The sequence below is a fragment of the Calliphora vicina genome, chromosome 5 (assembly GCF_958450345.1).
Source record: "Calliphora vicina chromosome 5, idCalVici1.1, whole genome shotgun sequence".
Lineage (NCBI taxonomy): Eukaryota > Metazoa > Arthropoda > Insecta > Diptera > Calliphoridae > Calliphora > Calliphora vicina.
Genome location: NC_088784.1, coordinates 46,010,027 through 46,036,531, shown reverse-complemented (window position 1 = coordinate 46,036,531; position 26,505 = coordinate 46,010,027). Strand labels below are relative to the sequence as shown.

The 26,505-nt window shown below is 29.3% G+C and overlaps 1 protein-coding gene across 1 annotated transcript in view; it reads left to right on the top strand.

Annotated features, from left to right (window-relative positions):
• Positions 1-25,649, top strand: part of Diap2 (Death-associated inhibitor of apoptosis 2) — a 36,458-nt gene extending 10,809 nt beyond the window's left edge. Inside the window, exons 3-4 of the mRNA XM_065511844.1 lie at positions 24,586-25,280; positions 25,345-25,649. Of these exons, the coding sequence (XP_065367916.1) occupies positions 24,586-25,280; positions 25,345-25,433 (784 nt within the window). The 3' untranslated portion in view covers positions 25,434-25,649. The remainder of the gene's footprint in view (positions 1-24,585; positions 25,281-25,344) is intronic.
• Positions 25,650-26,505: the final 856 nt, after the last annotated feature.

Here is a 26,505-nt window from a genome sequence, read left to right as displayed (position 1 = left end):
ATTTGGGTTAAATACAGGTTAGAAAGATATTAAAATCTCCTATTTAAATTTCTGAAATCGCATGACTTGTTGAAAATTTATTTAAGAAATAGTAAAATGTCATAAAATATTCAAAGATGTTTTTCTCGAAACGACTTTGTTGCAGCAAAGGAGCGATGTGTGAGTTTTTTATAGTTTTAGTGAGATATTCTGAAATAATCTTTTATAAAAAGAATATAATTTAAACGATTTTTTTCTTTAGATTTAATAGAACTTTTCTTGGAAAAAACTCTCTCGCTGATTGTATATTTTGGAGAAATCAAGAATATTCCTTTTTGGATTGTTTTAGATTTTGGTTAATTTAATAGTTTCGTTCAGTTATGATAAAAGACTCATTTCAAAAAAAAGTTTCGTCTTTTTTTTGAAATGTTGTTATACATACTTACTAAACTTGAAATTTGAAATTTGTGTTTGAATTGAAATGGAAAATTAAATACAAAAAAAAATTTAAAGTGCAAAAAAAGGAATTTCGGTTAATCGGTTAATCGACACAAATTAATCGGTTTATTTGTTATTTGAAAATCGGCAATTTCAAATTATTCGAACAGTTAACCGTCCAAAATTAATCGGTTAACCGATTAACGGTTAATCGATTGACTACCCTAGTTTTTAGGCTATAATATCCATACTAGGGGCGGGGTTATCGGAACCCTTTACAAAATAATTAAGAACATATTGGGCCATGTAAAATGGGTTACTATATTTTGATATCGAGTATGCGATTTGAGAATTTTTGCCCTAAAGTTGAATTTTACATAAAAAATAGGCGTTCTTTGAATGGACCTGGTCCCCTCGGTATTAAAAATTTGCAATTTTTTAATTTAAAACGTTTGATGTAAAGTTAGCTTTTTAAAAAGTACAAATTCTTTATACATCCTTTTGGAAATTTTTTAGATAACTTAAAAAGAATAATAGTACTTTTTTCCCAAAAAAATAGCGAAAAATCGCATTTTTAAAATTTTTAAAATTGAAATGCATTTAACTTTGTACTCAGTCATGATTTTTAAACAATTCTTTCTACATTTCATACATAAATTTATTGTTAGTCCAACAAAAGAAAAATGGAGAAAATCGGGAAATATTTGGATCCGCTGTTATCAAAAAACTGGAGTAGGGTGGGTAAAAATGTTGAAAATTTAATTTTCAAATGCGAATATCTCCTAAGCTAAAAGAGATAATTGATATCTACGACGAGAAGATTCCATATACGTAATTTTTTTGAAATCAGAACATAGCCGAAGAAATAGGATCGTTTTAAAAATTGAACATACCCGAGGTGTCCTACTTTGGGGAACCCTGGCCGCACCCCCGGTGGGCCCGTGCGGTCAAAATTCAAAACTTAAACTCGACAACACTTCGTCTGCGCGTATGTCAAATTTCATTCAAATCGGACTAAGGGTTTAGAAGTTACAGATTTATTTCCATCTTTTTTTTTCTCATACCACTGTGCAACGTCACATAACGCATTTACTCTAATCACTTTTTATTTTGTTTTCTCAATGTTTTGCACGTTATATTGAAACTAACACATATTTATTTGGAAAAAAATTTAATTTGAATTGAATATTTCACGAAAAAAAAGTAAATACACAAAAATTTGTTTAATTATTTTTTTTGTCTTTTCGACATTTTGTTTTTTTCTAATTTTCTTTTGTTTGACGTTATAGGGAATGTATAATTGAGAACGTACTTTCTAATAATTGTACCTTGCTTGAAATGTCTTTGTTCAAATGTTGTCGACAAAACTCGATTCTTCGCCTTCTATTAACAGTATTTATAAACGGCTTATTTCGGGCAGTCCTTCCATCAAAATTTGCCTCGAGCAGAACCCGTAAAACTTAAATATTTTTCAACTTCATTTTCCAACTTTTATACTTCATCATTTAAGCTGTGAGTTTATTTTAACGAGAAAACTATGTTTTTCATTAATATTTCTTCAATTAGATTGGTTTTTGTTATTTTTTCTTCCTCAGCATTATAAGAGGACATATATCATTACATTTTATATAAAATTTGATTGATAAATTGAATGAACATTGAATAATTTTAGAGTTTCTAAGATAATTTTACCTGCATCAAATAAGCTGTGAGTCACTGTATATGACATTATACATGAATACGTATTTTTTTATACCCTTCAGCTTCGTGAGAAGCGTATATATAAGTTTGTCATTCCGTTTGTAATTTCTACATTTTTCATTTCCGACCCTATAAAGTATATATATTCTGGATCCTTATAGATAGCGGAGTCGATTAAGCCATGTCCGTCTGTCTGTCTGTCTGTCTGTCTGTCTGTCTGTCTGTCCGTCTGTCTGTTGAAATCAATTTTCTGAAGGCCCCAGATATCTCCGGGATCCAAATCTTCAACAATTCTGTCAGACATACTTTCGAGAATTTTGCTATTTAAAATCAGCAAAATCCGTCCATAAATAACGGAGATATGAGCAAAAATCCGAGACAACCTCTGAAAATTTCATCAAAAAACACAACAAAACGTATGTTTTTGGATGTGCATGCTTTGCGTATTTTGTTTTTTTTTTTTTTGTGTTTTATTTCTTTTGGCGTTGTTGTTGTTTTTTATACAACTATACGTTTGTTTGGTTGTGTGTTGGTTTTTTTGACAAAAAAGCAACAAAACGTATGCTTGGATATGCATGATTTGCGTATTTTGTTTTTTTGTGTTTTGTTTCTTTTGACGTTGTTGTTGTTTTTTATACAACTAAACGTTTGTTTGGTTGTGTGTATGTTTTTTTGACAAAAAAGAAATAAATCGTATGGATGTGCATGTTTTGAGTATTTTGTTTTTCTTTTGTGTTGTGTTTCTTTTGGCGTTGTTGTTTTTTATACAATAAAACGTATGTTTGGATGTGTGTTGGTTTCATTGGCTTGCGTATTTTGTTTTTGTTTTTTCTTTTGGTGTTTTGTTTCGTTTGGCGTTGTTGTTGTTTTTTGTGTTCTTGATAAATTTATGATGCTGTACGCTGAAAGTGGGCAATGTACATACATACATATATACTAATTATAAAAAATAATAATACATCCACAACAAAGGTAAAGGGTATATAAGATTCGGCATAGCCGAATATAGCACTCTTACTTGTTTTTATTTCAAATGTTCTATATTTTTTTATTTAAGGACCACTTGCTTGCAGTACATGAAATGGTTAACAAATTGACAAACAATTCAAATGAGCAAGACATTTTAGATTATTCCAATTTGGTAAACTACACTTTACAAGACAACTCAACTTAGATACTCACGTTCAGTCTTTAATGGGTGCACAAAACTTATCTTCACAAACCTATAGAGGAAATATTAACAGAAATTATTGAAGCTTTGTGACGGAGAAAGGGCTTTTTTCGATACAAATGTGCTTGAATATTGGAATAAATCATGTACCAAAGATAAGGATATGAGACAAATTGTAGAGACCGTACTGGCTGTACCTGCTACTCAGGTTTCTGTGGAGCGTTCATTTAGTGCGTTGTCTACAATATTAACAAAATTAATGTCCAAAAAGTCACTTTCTAATATACTAATAACAAAACTTAATTATGCACCCTTATTCTGTTAGGCGTCGTCAACATCGTCGTCAATTTTGATTCAACATCACTTTAACCCAACGTCAATGCTAATTTTGTATTCTCTAATACCATGTTCACACGACGGCATTATTCGTCATTCACGCTCTCATTCGTCATTCAACCCCCAATTACGAACTGAATTACATGATTCGCCATACAAAATTTCAAGTGGGAATTACCTTGTTCGTACGTAATTCAGTTTGAATTACCTTATGAATTACGAACGAATGACTGTCATCTCTAATTTTTATCGATTATTTATGTATCAAAATCAGCTGTCCAAACAAAACAAAATAAAGAAAAAGATTTTTGTATTAAATAAATTAAAAGAAATAAAAAGTCTGATTAAAGTTAAATTCATTTGTAGAAGTAGCAGATCTGCCATTCTTTCAGTCCACACCTCTAATAAAGCCCGCTCGCTGCCCTGGTCCCACTTGCTTGTACATTTTTCTAATAATGAAAATAATAATTAAATTATATTTGTTTAATTAATAATGCTACAATTTTATGTTTTTACTTACCTTTTTTATCCATTGCCAAATTACAAATTTAAAATTCGCACCAAACAAAAAAAAAAAACAAAACATGTAAACAGAAGAAAAAAACAAGAAGAAGAAATAAATAAATGTCAAACTGCATTACGAATGTTGACATGGCATAACAGTCTTATGACGACGTTGCCTGTTTATCGATACATACTAGAGCAAGGTATATTAATTATAAGGTAGTGTCATCGGCGAATTCAGAATACCGAGCGAATTGGTTATATTTTTTTATATGTAGTTTGACATTGTGCCTGCATTTGAAGGCGAATTGGCTGTCAGGGAAAAATGTCAAAAACAGCTCACAAATAAATCAAAGCGAATTTTTGTTAAACAAAAAATTTTTATAAATTTGAATCTGTTTGTAATATAATTTGATGTTTTTAAAAATAAAACTAATTTCGTGTAGTATTATTATTGGTTTTAAAACATAAACGAATTTAACAGCAAAACAAAGTTTGACATTTACAAAATGTAAACAAAGTTTGACATTGATTCTGCACCACGGCGAAAAATGAACATTGTAGCAAAAAACGATCAGCTGTTCTGATAACACTACCTTATGCCATGTTTTCACGGCAGTCTGAATTACTTAATTCGCGCTTTGAATTACGATTGCGAATCAACCTGTTTACACGACAACATTCGTAATTCAGTGCGAATTTTAAATTTGTAATTTGGCAATGGATAAAAAAGGTAAGTAAAAACATAAAATTGTAGCATTATTAATTAAACAAATATAATTTAATTATTATTTTCATTATTAGAAAAAAGAAAAAGTGCAAGCAATTGGGACCAGGGCAGCGAGCGGGCTTTATTAAAGGTGTGGGCTGAAAGAATGGCGGAGCTGCTACTTCTACAAATGAATTTAACTCTAATCAGACTTTTTATTTCTTTTAATTTATTTATTTAATACAAAAATCTTTTTCTCTATTTTGTTTTCTTTTGACATTTTTGTTTGGACAGCTGATTTTGATACATAAATAATCGATAAAAATTAGAGATGACAGTCATTCGTTCGTAATTCATAAGGTAATTCAAACTGAATTACGTACGAACAAGGTAATTCGCACTTGAAATTTTGTATGGCGAATCATGTAATTCAGTTCGTAATTGGGGGTTGAATGACGAATGAGAGCGTGAATGACGAATAATGCCGTCGTGTGAACATTGTATTATAATTAACTAGCTGAACCCGGTCCGCGTTGCTGGCCTTTATAAAACATCTGTTTTATATTGCATCTCGATCTCGACTTTAATATACAGTGTCGGACAAAGTCGGTGAACCAACCTTCAATGATAATACATGTAGTGGCATTTCGGCTGGTTCCAATGAATTCAAAAACTCAGTATGGAAATTTCTTATTCATGCACCTAATATGCAAGAGTAATCAAATTGTTTATCACAGACCGAAAATCAAAAATCTGACTTTACACTGTTACCCAAAAGGCTTTTCTGAAGATTCCGTGAAAATTTAATAAAAATCAGCCCAGCCTTTTTTTAAGTCTATACGGAACATACATACATTAGCGGTATAATGTAAAAATTTGATTTTTACACACCCCTCCGCCCATAGACCGAATATCAAAAATATATCTATGTAGTGTTACCCACTGGGCTATTGTGAAGATTCCCTGAAAATTTCATCAAAATCGGTCCAGCCGTTTTTTATGTATGGGGCATTTCACGTCAAGTGAACCAACTTTTGAAATCGATGTCTTCCGATCGCGATGAAATTTGCACCAATGTTAGTTCTATTGAATAGTAATTCGGACACCATTTTTCAACAAGATCGGTCAAGAACTCTCTGAGTTATAGGAGGTCAAAATTTGACATTTTGGCCAAACAGGTGTTTTTTTTTATCCATATAACTTATTACCTATTGTTCTTAGCAAAATGTGTCCCAAATAGTTTAGATAGCTATTTATGCAATCTTTCGAAAAAAAAAATTAAAAAAATTTAATAAAATATTTTTGATTTTTTTTTTTAAAATCAAAAATATTTTTGACTTTTTTTTTTTAAATCAAAAATATTTTTGACTTTTTTTTTCAAAATGGGCCCTTTTTATTTTTTTTTTATTTTTTTTAAGAAAGCTTAGGTCTTTTCCTAAGCGACCTATATGGTCGCTTAGTGGGATGCGAGTGGGATATCTATCAAAAAAAATATTTTGTAACTCAAGATTTAAAATTTTTGAATTTTTTTGCAAAATCAAAAACTTTGTTGACTTTTTTTTAAAAAATGAACCCATTTTTTAATTTTTTTTTTTTGCTCAGAAGAAAGCTTATGTGTTTTCCTTTAACACCCTTTTTGTCGCTTAGTGGGATGCGAGTGGGATATCTATAAAAAAAATGTTTTGTAACTCAAGACATACAATTTTTTACTTTTTTTTGAAAAATCAAAAACCTTTTTGACTTTTTTTTTTCCAAAATGGACTCTTTTTTTATTAATTTTTTTTCTCAAAAGAAAGCTTAGGTCTTTTCCTTTAAAACCTTTTTGGTCGCTTAGTGGGATGCGAGTGGGATATCTATCAAAATAAATGTTTTGTAACTCAAGACAAAGGTTTTTAAATTTTCACTATTTTAATTTTTTTCATATGTGTGTAAACCTTAAAAATTAAACTTACGCAGAGAAACTAGACACATTAGCCTTTCCGATGGTATGTAACATACCCAACTAAAATTTCATAGCCTCGATACTGTAATACCCATAATATGTTAACCTCAGGAATAAAAATCACTTTTTTTCTATGGAAATGTTGAATAATTTAATTTTGTTATTTATTTGTAATAATAATTAATTTAATATATAATAATAATAATAATAATAATAATAATAATAATAATAATAATAATAATAATAATAATAATAATAATAATAATAATAATAATAATAATAATAATAATAATAATAATAATAATAATAATAATAATAATAATAATAATAATAATAATAATAATAATAATAATAATAATAATAATAATAATAATAATAATAATAATAATAATAATAATAATAATAATAATAATAATAATAATAATAATAATAATAATAATAATAATAATAATAATAATAATAATAATAATAATAATAATAATAATAATAATAATAATAATAATAATAATAATAATAATAATAATAATAATAATAATAATAATAATAATAATAATAATAATAATAATAATAATAATAATAATAATAATAATAATAATAATAATAATAATAATAATAATAATAATAATAATAATAATAATAATAATAATAATAATAATAATAATAATAATAATAATAATAATAATAATAATAATAATAATAATAATAATAATAATAATAATAATAATAATAATAATAATAATAATAATAATAATAATAATAATAATAATAATAATAATAATAATAATAATAATAATAATAATAATAATAATAATAATAATAATAATAATAATAATAATAATAATAATAATAATAATAATAATAATAATAATAATAATAATAATAATAATAATAATAATAATAATAATAATAATAATAATAATAATAATAATAATAATAATAATAATAAAAAGATGAATAATTTAGTAAAATTTAATCTTAATCACAATAGATCAATTTATATAATAACTATTTTTACACTTAATTTATGAAGTTTTTAAATTTTCAAATATCCATACTTTTATCCTCCTTATTTGTCACCTTTATTAGCTGCTTTTTTTTGTCAATCCTTTCTTGGCGTTATTAGATTCAGCTACTGATTTCGCTGCTGGCTTCTTTTTTGGCTTTGGAAAGAAATCGCATTGAGTAGATGCTAGGGTATTCGAATTATTCGATTTTTCTCTTGTTCGAATAAAACGAATAATTCGAATAAGAGATTTTAACTTGTTCGAATAATTCGATCACACGTTTAAAATTAATCGAATTATTCGAATAATTTAATTTGTTTTAAAAAAGCAAAGAATGAAGTTTTGATGTAGGTTTTTAAATATTTTATTGTTAAAGGAAAACAAAAAATAACGTTAAAGTTAAAAATGCAAGTACTGATAATGTTAAAAAACATTCAAAAACAATGTCAATTATTAAATTTTCATCAGAAATATTTTGATCAGATTCCCTCCCGAAAAATCTAGAAAACAATTGACTAGCAAACCCTTCAGTTTCCGTTTTGGAGCTATGCTTTAAAAAATTTGAGCTAGTTGGACATGATCCTGAGTTCAAATAACTACAATATAAACGTATTAAGAACTTTTTTATGTCGTTCATTAATTCGGGTTTTAAATTGAGTAACTAATTCTGTAGTAAATTAATTATTCACTATTTCTAAATTATTTATAACAAATTGTATTATACATCAAGCTCTATCAACGTTGCCGAATCTTTTCTTAATAAAGTGGTCTTGGGGAATTACATAATAAAGGGAATCTGTAGTAAGTTTGATATCATTGTGAGTGAACGTGGCTAATTTGAAGTCAGGCAGTGCATGATTTACGCATTTACAAATACGCAAAAAGTTTATTACCATGTTAGACAAAGATGTTCAACGATATTCAAAATCATGTATAAGACGAACTCCATGCTTTTCTTGCAACCAAACATTAGTTTGCAATATTTGTGTTTATCATTCGATTTATGAAATATTTTGCAATACTTATGTACGTACGCGGTTTAACATCACTTATATACATATATTTTATGATCATGGCCTTCATCTATTTCAATGTAATCAATATAAATGTCATCCTCAATATCACTTTCGACGGCCGTTTCAAAATCACATTCTCCATCACATTCAACTCCACTTTAATCTAAGTTAAAATTTTGATAATTAATTGCTATTCTTCTAATATTTCGCCAGCTAAATAACAAATATTTTATTCCATACCTTTTGTTTTCATTGGTTCAAGTCCTAAGTTAAAATTTTTGAAAGATTTGTTTTTATAATTGTAACTTCTTGCAGTAATATTTATATATTTATAGAAGGAGCTATCGGAACACTCGAAAGTCCATTTGACTTTAGTTATTTGTCAAATTTCAGAAACAATACAATTTTTGTGAGTCATTATTACTTAGTTAAATTTGGAATTATGAAAAATGTTAAGCAATTTTATAAATTTTAATATATATGAACATTTATTCGTTTTATTCGATTATTCTACATAAAATTGTTCGAATTATTCGTTATTCGAAAATGGCCATTTTTAAATTGTTCGAATAATTATTCGTAAGAAATTATTCGATTAATCGAACGATCATTAGTCGAATGAATACCCTAGTAGATGCAGAAAACTTTTTTAATTTGAGTCTTCCATCGACAAGCGGTATGAAAGCATGGTATTGAGCAGTGCCATCGATTGTTACCGCAGCATCGAATCTGCTCTTTAGTGTTTTCAATGTTTCCTCATGATCCTTTTTGCTACTAAAAACTATTTTAGTTTCTTTACAATAATTCTTTGCCCAGTGGAATAAAGCAGTCGCATCTAAGATGCGATCTTGATGAGAGCACTGGAGGCTATACTTCTTTTTAGGTTTGCTCCAATACCATCACATGCTCCTTTACCATGAGCAGTAGGATGAAAATGCCACTCAGCTGGCATTCCAAAATCTTTTTCATGAGCTGTAAGATTTGCGAAGCTACTTTTGTTTTTAAAATGTTGACGAGCTCCGTCCGAAACGTAGTATACCTTTTCTACTGTAAATTTTGATTTTAGATAATTTAGTATTATCTTCTGGTACTCATAAACTGCAACGGTGTCATGTTTTAAATCGTCGGATATGATTGCCATACTTTTGTGTTCCAGGTTTTCTTCTTCCATGTAGTAAATAACTACTGTGAATATAGTTGCTTGGTCGTTATTGAAGTGGAATGCTTGTATGGAATCCTGATGAACATATTTATAGTTCTCTGCGAAATCAAATGAAATAATGAATTCACCAGACTTCAAATGTGTTTTCAAGTCCTTGAAGAATGACCACTGCTCTTTGACTAAAAAGTCATGGGTTCTCAAATTTAGCAATCCTCTACACAGTTCATCCACAAAATCATCCACATTTATAATTATGGTTTTCAGTGTGCATCTTTCAGTCTGAAGCCAAGATTCAAATTTTAACTCCTCAATACATTCTCGATCAAAAGAGTTGATTAAATTTTCTTTGATGGATGTGGTTTCCGGGCAATTCGAACATTCAAGTGGCAAGAAGTTGTAGCATTAGGGCACATAGTCAATTTAAGGCAATCGCGGTAATGGTGTAAATCTTCTGATGAATCATCTTTTAAGTAATTTAAGTTGATTTCCTTCAACATCATTAACATTTTCATGGTAAATACAAACACATACTGTGTGAGTTAGAATAACCATCATCATCAACATTTCTGTCTTCATTCTCGGAATTACTTTTGTCTTCATCTGGAATAACTTCAACGCAAGGCTCATTACTATTCAAATTCGGTAATTCGTTCAACTTTCCGAGCTCTTTCCTGCATGATCCACAAATTTTCAATCGTTTTGACAGCGTAGGGAATTTTTTTAATAAGCCGTCGGAAATATTTCGCATATCTGATGATCTGTGCTTCATTTTGTTAAAGGGATTAAAACAAAAAGACGAATAAATTTAATTTTCAACCTTAGCCTTTTTAGAAGTCGTAGACATTTTGAATTTTGTAAGTATTTATGTAAATAACACACGTCTTAACTTTAACACTGTTTCTAAAAAACTATGTCTTCAGAATGACAATAAATAGTTTTATAAGATCATATAGGTAGTACGTTTTAATGAATGAGTCTAAAATCTTTAATTAGGGTCAAGAAGGGCTTACATACTAAAGTACCTAGTTTAACCAAATGTTACAAATAATAATAAAAATAAACCACCATATAAATAACCTACCTAACCATATAAATAACCTACCTAACCTAACTTCTACCTCTCCACCCACTTCTTAAAGTCAAATGTCATAAAATAATAAATAAACTGGTACTTCGGAGAAGGGCCATAAAATATTTCCACTTGATTCCAAAAAATTTGTTTCTGGGGCACCTGATATTTTAACAATGAAAATCACGTGCGCTGAAAACTACCTCTAGGATTGACTAAAAAAGCCGCAAGATACAAAACTCAGACAAATTTTGGGGGTGGAAAATTAATAGCGGTCGGCCTCATATTGCACCCCTCCAGTGGCTATTATCGGTCAGTTGTTGTGGTTTTTATTTTTAAGGTTTTAGAAACACTTACACACAAATATGAAAAAAATCAATTTAAAAACATTTGTCTTGAGTTACAAAACATTTATTTTTATAGATATCCCACTCGCATCCCACTAAGCGACCAAAAAGGTTTTAAAGGAAAAGACCTAAGCTTTCTTTTGAGAAAAAAAAAATTAATAAAAAAAAAGAGTCCATTTTGGAAAAAAAAAGTCAAAAAGGTTTTTGATTTTTCAAAAAAAAGTAAAAAATTGTATGTCTTGAGTTACAAAACATTTTTTTTATAGATACCCCACTCGCATCCCACAAAGCGACAAAAAATGAAAACACATAAGCTTTCTTCTGAGCAAAAAAAAAATTAAAAAATGGGTCCATTTTTTTAAAAAAAGTCAACAAAGTTTTTGATTTTGCAAAAAAATTCAAAAATTTTAAATCTTGAGTTACAAAATATTTTTTTGATAGATATCCCACTCGCATCCCACTAAGCGACCATATAGGTCGCTTAGGAAAAGACCTAAGCTTTCTTAAAAAAATAAAAAGGGCCCATTTTGAAAAAAAAAGTCAAAAATATTTTTGATTTAAAAAAAAAAAAATCAAAAATATTTTATTAAATTTTTTTAATTTTTTTTTTTCGAAATATTGCATAAATAGCTATCTAAACTATTTGGGACACATTTTGCTATGAACAATAGGTAATAAGTTATATGGATAAAAAGAAACACCTGTTTGGCCAAAATGTCAAATTTTGACCTCCTATAACTCAGAGAGTTCTTGACCGATCTTGTTGAAAAATGGTGCCCGAATTACTATCCAATAGAACTAACATTGGTGCAAATTTCATCGCGATCGGAAGACATCGATTTCAAAAGTTGGTTCACTTGACGTGAAATGCCCCATATATATTGATTTTGCCACACCTCTCCGCCCACAGACTGAAAATCTTTACAGTGTTACCCGCTAGGCTATTTTGAAGATTCTCTGAAAATTTCATTAAAATCGGTCCAGCCGTTTTTGAGTTCATTCGGAACATACATCCATTTTTATATATATAGATGAAAAATGTTTGTATGAGAAATTTCGAAAATCTTCTTTACGAAAGCACCGAATGGACCTAATGTAGTATTTTAGGTGTCTAAAACCATATTCAGAAAATTTCCTTTCCAATGATACCAGTTTGGAGCTAATCGGTTGGATGGTCTCAGAGTCTATAACGGACATAGGTAGAAACATTTTTTGTATTGAAAAATGAATGAGTATTGTGCACAACAAAAATAAAACGAATGTGAGTTTGTTATGTATACGATCGTATGCTACCATGCCCTGCCGCGTATGTTTTACTTTTTCACTGCTATGATCAAGAATTATTCGAATTATTTTTGTTTTCATGAATGAATTTTTCTATGTATGCATTTCAATGTGTGTGAATGTGTGCGGCCTAACGTTCTTATAAGAACGTTAGGCCGATACCCTGCCAACAATTGGAAGTTATATTTTCGATATGTATACTAAAATGTGTCTCTTTTGTGTCGCAAAAATGTTACTCAGCATATAAAAAACATTTTACAAAAACAAATTACATTACTATCGAATTATGCTCATCTTAAAGTACATTTATTTAAGTTACAAACAAAGATCCCTAAAAATTAAATTAATAGATAATATAAAAGTACATTATGATACAAAAACGATCCATTTTAGTATACAAAAGAATATTATTTTTGGTTAGTGACAAATTTTACAATAACAAATTACATTAATACCGACTTTTTACTGTTTACATTTTAAAAGAAAGAAGAAGAATATGACAATACTCATTATATTTATGAATTTTAAAATCATCGGTTGTGTTAAATAAAAAGTGTGTGTTTTAACTTAAGTTCAAATTAAATAGTGATAAATAAAGTTTTATTAAATAATTAGTGATTAATTTAAATTATATTTGTAATTGAAGATTGTTAAAAGTGTATCAATAAATAAAGTTTTTTTTTAAAGGTATAGAGTTAGTGCAATAACTAGTGCATTTTTTTAAAAATGTAAATACGTATTCCAATTAGTGAAACATATTTTATATAATTTTTTATACTCTAATTTTTAATTAAAGTCATATTAAGTTAAGTTATATCATTATTTTATTTATTTTTAATGTAAATAAGAATATGCATAGTGTTTTCATAACTGGAATGCAATAAAATATTTCCATTGTAATGCAAGAAGCAGAATTGGAAACATCTTCTCTCTGGACACTTTTTAGACATAAATTTAGATATAATAATAATAATACACTAAATGGATAGAATTGGTAGGAATCATATGCGTGGCACGTTTTCTCCCGCACTGTGACACTATTACGATAAGAAAGCGATATCATATTCGATGAGTTTCAACTTCAAGATGATACGTTTGGGACACTTTTTGGATAGTAATTGTTGGCAGGGTAATGATAAATATATTTATCATTATAATGTGTATGGGTGCAAACATATATGTTTGCAAACATATATGTTTGCACCCATACACATTATAATGATAAATATATTTATCATTACCCTGCCAACAATTACTATCCAAAAAGTGTCCCAAACGTATCATCTTGAAGTTGAAACTCATCGAATATGATATCGCTTTCTTATCGTAATAGTGTCACAGTGCGGGAGAAAACGTGCCACGCATATGATTCCTACCAATTCTATCCATTTAGTGTATTATTATTATTATATCTAAATTTATGTCTAAAAAGTGTCCAGAGAGAAGATGTTTCCAATTCTGCTTCTTGCATTACAATGGAAATATTTTATTGCATTCCAGTTATGAAAACACTATGCATATTCTTATTTACATTAAAAATAAATAAAATAATGATATAACTTAACTTAATATGACTTTAATTAAAAATTAGAGTATAAAAAATTATATAAAATATGTTTCACTAATTGGAATACGTATTTACATTTTTAAAAAAATGCACTAGTTATTGCACTAACTCTATACCTTTAAAAAAAAACTTTATTTATTGATACACTTTTAACAATCTTCAATTACAAATATAATTTAAATTAATCACTAATTATTTAATAAAACTTTATTTATCACTATTTAATTTGAACTTAAGTTAAAACACACACTTTTTATTTAACACAACCGATGATTTTAAAATTCATAAATATAATGAGTATTGTCATATTCTTCTTCTTTCTTTTAAAATGTAAACAGTAAAAAGTCGGTATTAATGTAATTTGTTATTGTAAAATTTGTCACTAACCAAAAATAATATTCTTTTGTATACTAAAATGGATCGTTTTTGTATCATAATGTACTTTTATATTATCTATTAATTTAATTTTTAGGGATCTTTGTTTGTAACTTAAATAAATGTACTTTAAGATGAGCATAATTCGATAGTAATGTAATTTGTTTTTGTAAAATGTTTTTTATATGCTGAGTAACATTTTTGCGACACAAAAGAGACACATTTTAGTATACATATCGAAAATATAACTTCCAATTGTTGGCAGGGTATCGGCCTAACGTTCTTATAAGAACGTTAGGCCGCACACATTCACACACATTGAAATGCATACATAGAAAAATTCATTCATGAAAACAAAAATAATTCGAATAATTCTTGATCATAGCAGTGAAAAAGTAAAACATACGCGGCAGGGCATGGTAGCATACGATCGTATACATAACAAACTCACATTCGTTTTATTTTTGTTGTGCACAATACTCATTCATTTTTCAATACAAAAAATGTTTCTACCTATGTCCGTTATAGACTCTGAGACCATCCAACCGATTAGCTCCAAACTGGTATCATTGGAAAGGAAATTTTCTGAATATGGTTTTAGACACCTAAAATACTACATTAGGTCCATTCGGTGCTTTCGTAAAGAAGATTTTCGAAATTTCTCATACAAACATTTTTCATCTATATATATAAAAATGGATGTATGTTCCGAATGAACTCAAAAACGGCTGGACCGATTTTAATGAAATTTTCAGAGAATCTTCAAAATAGCCTAGCGGGTAACACTGTAAAGATTTTCAGTCTGTGGGCGGAGAGGTGTGGCAAAATCAATATATATGGGGCATTTCACGTCAAGTGAACCAACTTTTGAAATCGATGTCTTCCGATCGCGATGAAATTTGCACCAATGTTAGTTCTATTGGATAGTAATTCGGGCACCATTTTTCAACAAGATCGGTCAAGAACTCTCTGAGTTATAGGAGGTCAAAATTTGACATTTTGGCCAAACAGGTGTTTCTTTTTATCCATATAACTTATTACCTATTGTTCATAGCAAAATGTGTCCCAAATAGTTTAGATAGCTATTTATGCAATATTTCGAAAAAAAAAATTAAAAAAATTTAATAAAATATTTTTGATTTTTTTTTTTTTAAATCAAAAATATTTTTGACTTTTTTTTTCAAAATGGGCCCTTTTTATTTTTTTTAAGAAAGCTTAGGTCTTTTCCTAAGCGACCTATATGGTCGCTTAGTGGGATGCGAGTGGGATATCTATCAAAAAAATATTTTGTAACTCAAGATTTAAAATTTTTGAATTTTTTTGCAAAATCAAAAACTTTGTTGACTTTTTTTAAAAAAATGGACCCATTTTTTAATTTTTTTTTTGCTCAGAAGAAAGCTTATGTATTTTCATTTAACACCCTTTTTGTCGCTTTGTGGGATGCGAGTGGGGTATCTATAAAAAAAATGTTTTGTAACTCAAGACATACAATTTTTTACTTTTTTTTGAAAAATCAAAAACCTTTTTGACTTTTTTTTTCCAAAATGGACTCTTTTTTTTTATTAATTTTTTTTTCTCAAAAGAAAGCTTAGGTCTTTTCCTTTAAAACCTTTTTGGTCGCTTAGTGGGATGCGAGTGGGATATCTATAAAAATAAATGTTTTGTAACTCAAGACAAATGTTTTTAAATTGATTTTTTTCATATTTGTGTGTAAGTGTTTCTAAAACCTTAAAAATAAAAACCACAACAACTGACCGATAATAGCCACTGGAGGGGTGCAATATGAGGCCGACCGCTATTAATTTTCCACCCCCAAAATTTGTCTGAGTTTTGTATCTTGCGGCTTTTTTAGTCAATCCTAGAGGTAGTTTTCAGCGCACGTGATTTTCATTGTTAAAATATCAGGTGCCCCAGAAACAAATTTTTTGGAATCAAGTGGAAATATTTTATGGCCCTTCTCCGAAGTACCAGTTTATTTATTATTTTATGACATTTGACTTTAAGAAGTGGGTGGAGAGGTAGAAGTTAGGTTAGGTAGGTTATTTATATGGTTAGGTAGGTTATTTATATGGTGGTTTATTTTTATTATTATTTGTAACATTTGGTTAAACTAGGTACTTTAGTATGTAAGCCCTTCTTGACCCTAATTAAAGATTTTAGACTCATTCATTAAAACGTACTACCTATATGATCTTATAAAACTATTTATTGTCATTCTGAAGACATAGTTTTTTAGAAACAGTGTTAAAGTTAAGACGTGTGTTATTTACATAAATACTTACAAAATTCAAAATGTCTACGACTTCTAAAAAGGCTAAGGTTGAAAATTAAATTTATTCGTCTTTTTGTTTTAATCCCTTTAACAAAATGAAGCACAGATCATCAGATATGCGAAATATTTCCGACGGCTTATTAAAAAAATTCCCTACGCTGTCAAAACGATTGAAAATTTGTGGATCATGCAGGAAAGAGCTCGGAAAGTTGAACGAATTACCGAATTTGAATAGTAATGAGCCTTGCGTTGAAGTTATTCCAGATGAAGACAAAAGTAATTCCGAGAATGAAGACAGAAATGTTGATGATGATGGTTATTCTAACTCACACAGTATGTGTTTGTATTTACCATGAAAATGTTAATGATGTTGAAGGAAATCAACTTAAATTACTTAAAAGATGATTCATCAGAAGATTTACACCATTACCGCGATTGCCTTAAATTGACTATGTGCCCTAATGCTACAACTTCTTGCCACTTGAATGTTCGAATTGCCCGGAAACCACATCCATCAAAGAAAATTTAATCAACTCTTTTGATCGAGAATGTATTGAGGAGTTAAAATTTGAATCTTGGCTTCAGACTGAAAGATGCACACTGAAAACCATAATTATAAATGTGGATGATTTTGTGGAAGAACTGTGTAGAGGATTGCTAAATTTGAGAACCCATGACTTTTTAGTCAAAGAGCAGTGGTCATTCTTCAAGGACTTGAAAACACATTTGAAGTCTGGTGAATTCATTATTTCATTTGATTTCGCAGAGAACTATAAATATGTTCATCAGGATTCCATACAAGCATTCCACTTCAATAACGACCAAGCAACTATATTCACAGTAGTTATTTACTACATGGAAGAAGAAAACCTGGAACACAAAAGTATGGCAATCATATCCGACGATTTAAAACATGACACCGTTGCAGGGTAATGATAAATATATTTATCATTATAATGTGTATGGGTGCAAACATATATGTTTGCACCCATACACACGAACATTTAATAATACAAAAAACTCTGTGCACTGCTTCATTGTGACCTGAAATCATATACCATTAACTCGGTGTATATTTACTCTCATTGTCATATACTGTCTCTCATTCTCTGTTGTTTTGTTCTGTCGTTGGTTGTTATTGTTCCTCATTCACACTCATTCGTTTTGTAAATAAATACCCAACGATCTGAAGTAACTGTTGTGCTGGTGAATGTCTTGAGTAGCAAATGAATGTGCTTGTGCAGCCCTTTAATACATACAACACACATATCTAATAACTGAGTCAGCTGATTCATTTTGTTTACTTTTTTTAGTAAAATTATTTGTGAATAAATAAAAATATTGTTATAAATAATTAAAATAAAATGATTTTCATTCCGATTCGGATTCCAGTGACCAAGAAACTAATAGTGGAAAGTAGATTTATTCCGTTCGATAGGAATTCCACTTTTTTTGTCGTGGGCGAACTTTTTTAAGGGTTTTTGAGAATTGGTTTTTGATGATTCTGTTGTTGATAGTGTTGATATTATTATTGTTGTTGTAGCAACAGTGTTTGCTGAGTTGAAAGCCATTAGTCGAGTGAACTCGGGTCATTCCGGTGCGTAGAACCGGCTGTCGTAGTAATATTGATGTTATTATTTTCAGCAATTGGAGCAGATTTGCCACAGCTGCATCCAAGGGACTCAGTATATTTAGCGCATTCGCAAAACTTTCCCACCGTTCCTCAAATTTTTTAGAGAGATGGATTATTTTCCAATTCTTCCACCAGCTTTAATTAATTTAATTTTTATTTCATTTATTTGTAATACAAAGCCTAAAAAAAAATTAAAATACTTTTTTGAATACCCAGCAAAAATTTTGTGAATTTTTGTAATGACAACTAGTTATTTCATGCATTATTTTGTAATGAGTGGTGGTTACCCAGCACATTATTTTATTTACTAGAATAAGTACTTATTTTTATACAGGTTGGTAATGAACTTTTGCATTTAGCACAGCTATCTAGTGTGTTTGACTGGAAAACGGGAGGTTAGTGGTTCGCCACCTGTCAAAGCCATTAATTTTTTGTTCATATCATATTCATTTATATGTTGATGTTAAAACTATTGTTAACTTACAATAAAATAACTCGTACATGGAGCAGTGAGTTAGCAGCTTGACTATCAAACACAAGCAAATAATGTGACTGACTGTTCGATTCCCACACAAGGCAATATTTTTTGTGTTTTTTTTTAGCTACATATTCCTGTTGTGAATTTACTACTTATTTCTTAACTGAGTACATTTACTTAAGTAAGTACATTTGTAAGCTTGACCCATGAATTTTTTAAACATCTCGAACAAAGGTAAGTAGTGTTTCAGTCAAATAATAAGTAGTTATGCCTTGGCTCCAATATTACTTGCTGGCTTACTAAGTAAAGTTTTGCTGGGTACAACAGCAGACCAAAAACGTCGTCGACAAAATGAAAGGCAACATCAACGTCAATTTTTCTTACAGAATACCAAACAAATGTTGACAGTCATCGATAAGTGGCAATATTGTCAACGAGAATACGGATATACAATAAATGATTAAAAACGGCGTTGTGTTGTGTCGATGACGGCTAACAGAATAATGATGATGAACTCTTAAATTTTGATATTGAAAATAACATAATAGCAAATGTTTTTACTTCTTTCTGTAAATGAATGAATATACATTAGGCATATAACTAATTTTGGCGAAATTTTTGGCATACCACCACGTGATGGCCAATCTTGTATAAGTAATGAAAACTAATTTTTTTAAGTCATTTGGAATCAAAAACATCACGCACCGACACCAATTTCTAAAATAAACCAATTTTTTTTTTTCTCTGAAAAATTTTATAAATAATTTTATATTTTTTTTTGCAAGTGTGAGGGAACTTCACTTATTTAAAAATTATCTTTTGAAGTATGTCCGCAGTTATTATTAAAAGAAAAAATATTGTTTTTCAAAATAATTGAAAAAATTTAATGAAAAACTTTATTGCGTTTAGTGCGTGAACTTTTATAACAACCGCGAAAAAATAATACCGTGGTTTTCCATATTTTTAATGCTCTATTCGACTATGCTATGCCAATTTGCATATTTGCAAAAAATGTCAATAGTTATATCCCTAATGTACATATGTATAAAAAATATGAAAAACCAGGGTATTATTTTTTCGCGGTTGTTAAAAAAGTTGACGCACCAAACGCAATAAAGTTTTTCATGAACTATTTTGAAATATTGTATTTTATTCTAATAATAATAATATTCTAATAATAATACTTCAAAAGATAACTTTTTAAAAAAAATTGTTTTATTTTAGAAATCGGTGTTGGTGCGTGATGTTTTTGATTCCTCATTCTCTCTTGAACTAACCTAAACCTGTGTAGTACACACTCTACCTCTTCAACCCCTCGCCTACAAACTTCGTCTGTCTGCCTTTCAATTTCTTTGACCTAAAAAAATGATTTACATATACAATATTGCCCATGACGTGGTGGTATGCCAAAAATTTCCCCAAAATTAGTTATATACCTAATGTAAATATGTACAAAATTTCTTATATTTTAATAAAAATTGAAATTCATTTTGAAGTTTTTTTTTATATTTACAAAACGAAATATAACATTACAATTAACTTCCCATAACAACTAAAGATAAACAACACAAAATAGAAGATCATTAAAGTAAACCGTTATAACATAAACACATGCACAAGTTGTGCCTGTGTTTATATTTTAGTTGAAACAAAACTGATGGAATGGACATCTCAAAATATTTCTCTTAAATATTATCGGCCGTATCTATAACGAAAAATTAGCCACTGTGTATACATCGCACACAACGATCTGCTAACTAGCAGACCGATTAAGCTTAGCAGAAAGTTAGCAAAGAGTTTATTTATAATGCACTTTTTTCTGTCAATAATTTATATGAAAATCAACTCTGAAAAGTGTGATGTATTGCCAACTATTTAAAAAAAATGAAAAAAAATCAACTCTGATGTATTTCTTGACATTTATATTTAACTTGTTTCCCTCAAATTTTTAAATGTTTCAAGAAGTATAAATAAATATAATTTAATAAATAATAATAATATAATAAATAATTTACTTTTTTCCCACACAAAACTTTTATAATATGTTTATATACAAATTTACTTTGACACAAAACAGCTGTTGATTAAAGACTTAGCAAGTCTTTGATCGTTCGTTAACATGCGTTTAGCGAGTGGATAAGGAATACATTATAAATAACTTGTATGTTAAATCCATGCTAAATTTTGGTTATAAATACGGCTGTATGTATGTATGTATAATACACATTGTATATCGAAAACAGTAAACGCATTTGTGAATTTTTTTGTTTTTGTTTCTTTTGTATAGTAACAAATAAAACAAACCAAATTAAATGAGCGCGATGAGAAAGCCTCTTAATTTTGAACATTGGACATTTTTTACTTCTCACTATTCACATACGCATATGTACTCTAATGTGCTGAAAAGTCAAAAAATTCTTAAGTACTCATTTTCAAATGGGAGCGTAAACAAAACATTTGCAAATTTCATTCATGACAATTTATTATGAATGCATAAATTTAAGTGTGCATCCATGAATTCTTCTGAACCCTGGTTTTAATAGGCTTCGTCCTTGGGCCGAAAAAATGATATGTACCAAATTATATCGAATTACCTTCAATAAAACACGATGATTATCATCATATCCCACTCGCATCCCACTAAGATATCAAATAGGTCTTTAAGGATCACAACTAAGCTTTTTTTTGAGAAAAACATTTTTAAAAAGGGCCCATTTTGCAAAAAAAAAAGGCAAAAATTGTATGTCTTGAGTTACAAAATATTTATGTTGATACATATCCCACTCGCATCCCACTAAGTCACCAAATAGGTCTTTAAGGAAAACAACTAAGCTTTTTTTTGAGCAAAAAAAAATAAAAAGAGTGCCCATTTTGGGAAAAAAAATTAATTCTGCAAAAAAAAGGCAAAAATTGTATGTCTGAGTTACAAAATATTTAGTTTGATAGATATCCCGGATCCCACTAAGCGATCAAATAGGTTTTAAAGGAAAAAACCTAAGATTTCTTTTAAGTAAAAAAAATTTAAAAAAGGGCTCATTTTGGAAAAAGTTAGATTTTGAAAAAAACTCAAAAATTGTATGTCTTTAGTTACAAATAATTTTTTTAAAAGATATCCCACTCGCATCCCACTAAGCGACCAAACGTCTCTTAAACGTCTCATTTTGGAAAAAAAAATTTGATTTTGGAAAAAAAAGTAAAAAATTTTATGTCTTAAGTTACAAAATATTTATTTTGATAGATATCCCACTCGTATCCCACTAAGTGACTACATATGTCTTAAAAGAATATACCTAAGCTTTATTTTAGGAAAAAAGGGCCCATTTTGAAAAAAAGTTTGATTTCGGAAAAAAATTATTAGAATTTTTTTATTTTTTCGAAATATTGAAGAAAGAGCTATCTAAACTATTTGGTTACATGGATAACTATAAGTTACATGGATAAGAACTAACCTTGGTGCAAACTCCATGTCGATCGGAAGACATCGATTTCAAAAGTTGGTTCATTTGACATGAAATCCCCCATATATTAAAGAGTTTAGAAACTTTGTTCTTTTCTGCTTAGTAGTTAAATTTGAATTTTGTGAGCCTTTAGTAATTATTTAATATAGAAAAGGAAGGGAAAAATTTACTAAAACCTTTATGAAACAGTGGATTTTGGATAAAATGTTAAACTAAAGTATATTGATTATAAAATTATGACTGGAGTTCATTTATGTGTAAATATTGAGATTATTCATATCTTCTGTTGAAATTTAGTGTTAATCTATTAATTTTATCTTACCCCATGTCTCCACGTAGCAATATTTATTGCTAAGCTCAAGCAATAACGTCGGCAGAACAAAGCAGAGTGATTGCTGATTGCTTTAGGTGGAGAAAACGTTCGTCACAAATACAAAATTTTCAACGCGAGAAGTTCTATGAAAAACTTTAGTGTGTTTTGCTTATATTTTGTATTGCATGATTTTTTTCACTAATTTCTTTGATTTTTTACTTTTGGTTCTTAAATAAATTAAATATGTATAAATTAATCGCACCGAATCATAGAAAGAAGAAATTTTACATTAATGACAACTGAACTGACAGCTTATTGCTTAGCAATAATTGCTCAGGCAATCAGTAGAGCAATCATTGCGCAATGGATTGCTACATATGGCAATTTGCGGTCTACACTCGCAAATTTCATTGACGCAATCAAATTTGACAATTGCAGCAATAAATATTGCTACGTGGAGACATAGGGTTAAACAAGTTCAATGCCAGACAATGTGTGGAGTAGGGATATAACTATTGAAAGTTTTTGCAAATATACAAATTGGCATAGCATAGTCGAATAGAGCATTAAAAAATATGAAAAAATACGGTATCATTTTTTCGCGGTTGTTAAAAAAGTTCACGCACCAAACGCAAAAATTTTTTCAATAAATATTTTCAATTATTTTGAAATACATATATTTTATTTTAATAATAACAAGGTAAGTATCCCACACAATTGCAAGAAAAATACGAAATTATTTAGAATATATTTAATTTTTCAGAGAAAAAAATTTTGTTTACTTTAGAAATTGTGCGTGATGTTTTCGATTTCAAATGACCTAAAAAAATGATTTTCATTACTTATACAACATTGGCCATCACGTGGTGGTATGCCAAAAATTTCGCCAAAATTAGTTACAGTGCACTCGCGGTAACATGAACACTGTCTAACGTGAACACCGCCTAACGTGAACAAGCTTTTGTTTGTGAACAAACTCAGAAAGCTCTATAACGTGAACAAGTTTTTTCACTGCATTTGTTTTCTAAGCTGACTGAAACACTGAAATACATACATTAAATTCGATTTTTAGAGTTTTGGGAATCCCCTTATTAAAAAAATAAGGGGATAAATAAATAAATTAATATTTTTTGTATGGCAGCGAATGAGTAATTTTATTTGCTATGTAATTTTATTACAATGTATATTTTCTCGTGATCTCGTTTTGTTTTGTAATGCATTTTAATCAATAATTTTTGATTTATATTTTAATAATGAAAATAATAATAAAAGACTCACGTTCAAGCGAGTAAATTTTATATTTTTTCCATGATATTCGACGATCGCTAACGTGAACAATTTCACTAACATGAATTGCCTTGGTTTTAATTAGTTCACGTTACCGCGAGTGCTCTGTATATCCCTAGTGTGGAGTCGTTGCCTAGAATAATGCCAAGGAAGGTTGTATAACATCTTGAGAAGTTTGTTTTGAGCTATTTGAAGTTTTTTAAGGTGGCATTTAGCAGAAGTGGCCCAGACTGGAGCACAGTAAAACATTAAAGTGTGAAATATGGATTTTAGGATCAACTTTTTGAAATTATGTTCGCAAACATTCAGCGTTGCCATACTCACGATCAATGATCAACCCAAAGCTTTTATTCAATGTTAATAATACCCACAAATATGTTACAGTTTGAGAGGTACTGTTGTTTGAAAGCATTATGCAACTTTAAATCAGCCGTTAAAATCGTTATATTTGAATTCAAGTACAATTTCGTAACAATATACACATTTTTACGCTGAAACTTTCATCCAAGTGTATGTAATAAATTAATGTATTATTTACAGGTATCCGATGTGCGAGTTTGTGCGTTTGGTGAAAGGTGTAAATTACATTCAAGAGGTTCAAGAAATAACTAGGACTGCCCAAGCTTCGAATAATCCTACAGTAGCTATGACAATTGAGGAAGCCATGTTATCGGAGCCTATAAAAGCAGCACTAGAGATGGGTGTTGATAGTGATGCTTTACAAAATAAAACACAACAAAAAATATTGGAAACTGGTCGCCCATTTGATACAATTGAAGATTTACTGAAAGCTATATTTGATGAACAACAAAATATAGATTCCGACTCAGAAAACTCCAATTCAACGTCTTATAGAAACAACTGCAGAAGCCCAAGCCAAATTACTCAAAATAGAGAATCATATGCAAGTGCCACAGTTAATAATGATATTAACTCAGGTAACATATCTAGTAATGAAATGAACATAGAACATGGTACCACATGCTCTGCAACAGACGCATCATCCAGTATTCAAACAATAAATGACAAAAGATCACCTGAAAACGATAACCCAAATGATAAATTAAAAACAAGCCAAATAGATAATGATTCGCAACGCTTGGAAATAAGCGAAAAGTTGACATCAGATCGTAAACTCCTCGAGGAAGAAAATAGAAAATTGAAAGATGCTCGATTATGTAAGGTTTGCTTAGATGAAGAGGTCGGGGTTGTTTATTTACCATGTGGCCATTTAGGTATTGTATTACATTTGATTATATTAATATATTCACATAATTTTAATTAAAATTTTTTTACTAGTAACATGTGTACAGTGTGCCCCAGGAGTTAATCAATGCCCTATGTGCCGAACAACAATAAAAGGATTTGTAAGAACATATCTTTCTTGAATACAATATTTTTACAATATAGCAGCACCTTCGTAAAAATTTACTATAGCATTAAACAAATTATTTAAGTAAATGCTCCCTGTTTTCTAGACTTTAATTCCATAGAAACTAATATAACACTACTATTAACTTAACATTAAGTACTGTGGTTGTAATTTAATTAAAATGATAACAAAATTTGTAATAAAATTAATCAGATCAAGACAATGGAAAGAATTAGGTCCCAATAAGCATTTTTACTGGAATTCAAGTTGAAAGCAGGTGTAATTCAAGCCTTGAATTATAGTCAAGCAATTGAATTACAGTTGTATTACACTTTATTTCAATAGCATTCTCCAGTAAAAAGGAAATATAAATTCAAGCCATATGTTTTTTGTTTGAAAAATATTTTTCAAGTTTAAAACATAATTACATTTGCATTCAAGTCAAATTCCAACAAAATGTTCAAGTGCTTTGGTGCTTATTGGGGTTAGATAGTTCAGAAGAGTCGTGTACTTAGAACACTTCCACTCGGAGACCAATGGATTCATTGTGAAGCCTTTTAACGATGGTAAATAATTTTGTAGGGAATATATCCGATAAATTCTCATCCATCGTGGAATGGAAGTATGTGAAGTGAATTACCTCATGAGGATCCAAAACTACACTTGTTTTCAGCGGCAGGTTTTACTCCTCATATGGTGGGCAAGCTCCAAGTTCGACATTCATGCGGTATACTTCGACCGCGGTATTGATGGCGTCTACAAATCTTGATGCAATAATAATGCACATACATCTGTTTATTTTCTTCGTATACCCGAAGGTCCTTCCTAACATGCGTCGGGGTAGACTCAAGTTATGATGATCAACGTAAGTAATGTAATAGACCACTAACTGACTAATCCTTTTAAAGGCAGCCCCAAAGAATAACAAGAAGGGAAGCCTCTCATTTTTTCTACAACAAAAACTTTTCTCTCTTCTCACATACAAGTAGTATATGAATTCAACACACTTGAGAGAGATTTAACTTCAAAACTTTTTCTTGAAAATTGCACAAAATTGCAATTCTAAAGGTAGGATCACACGATTGCCG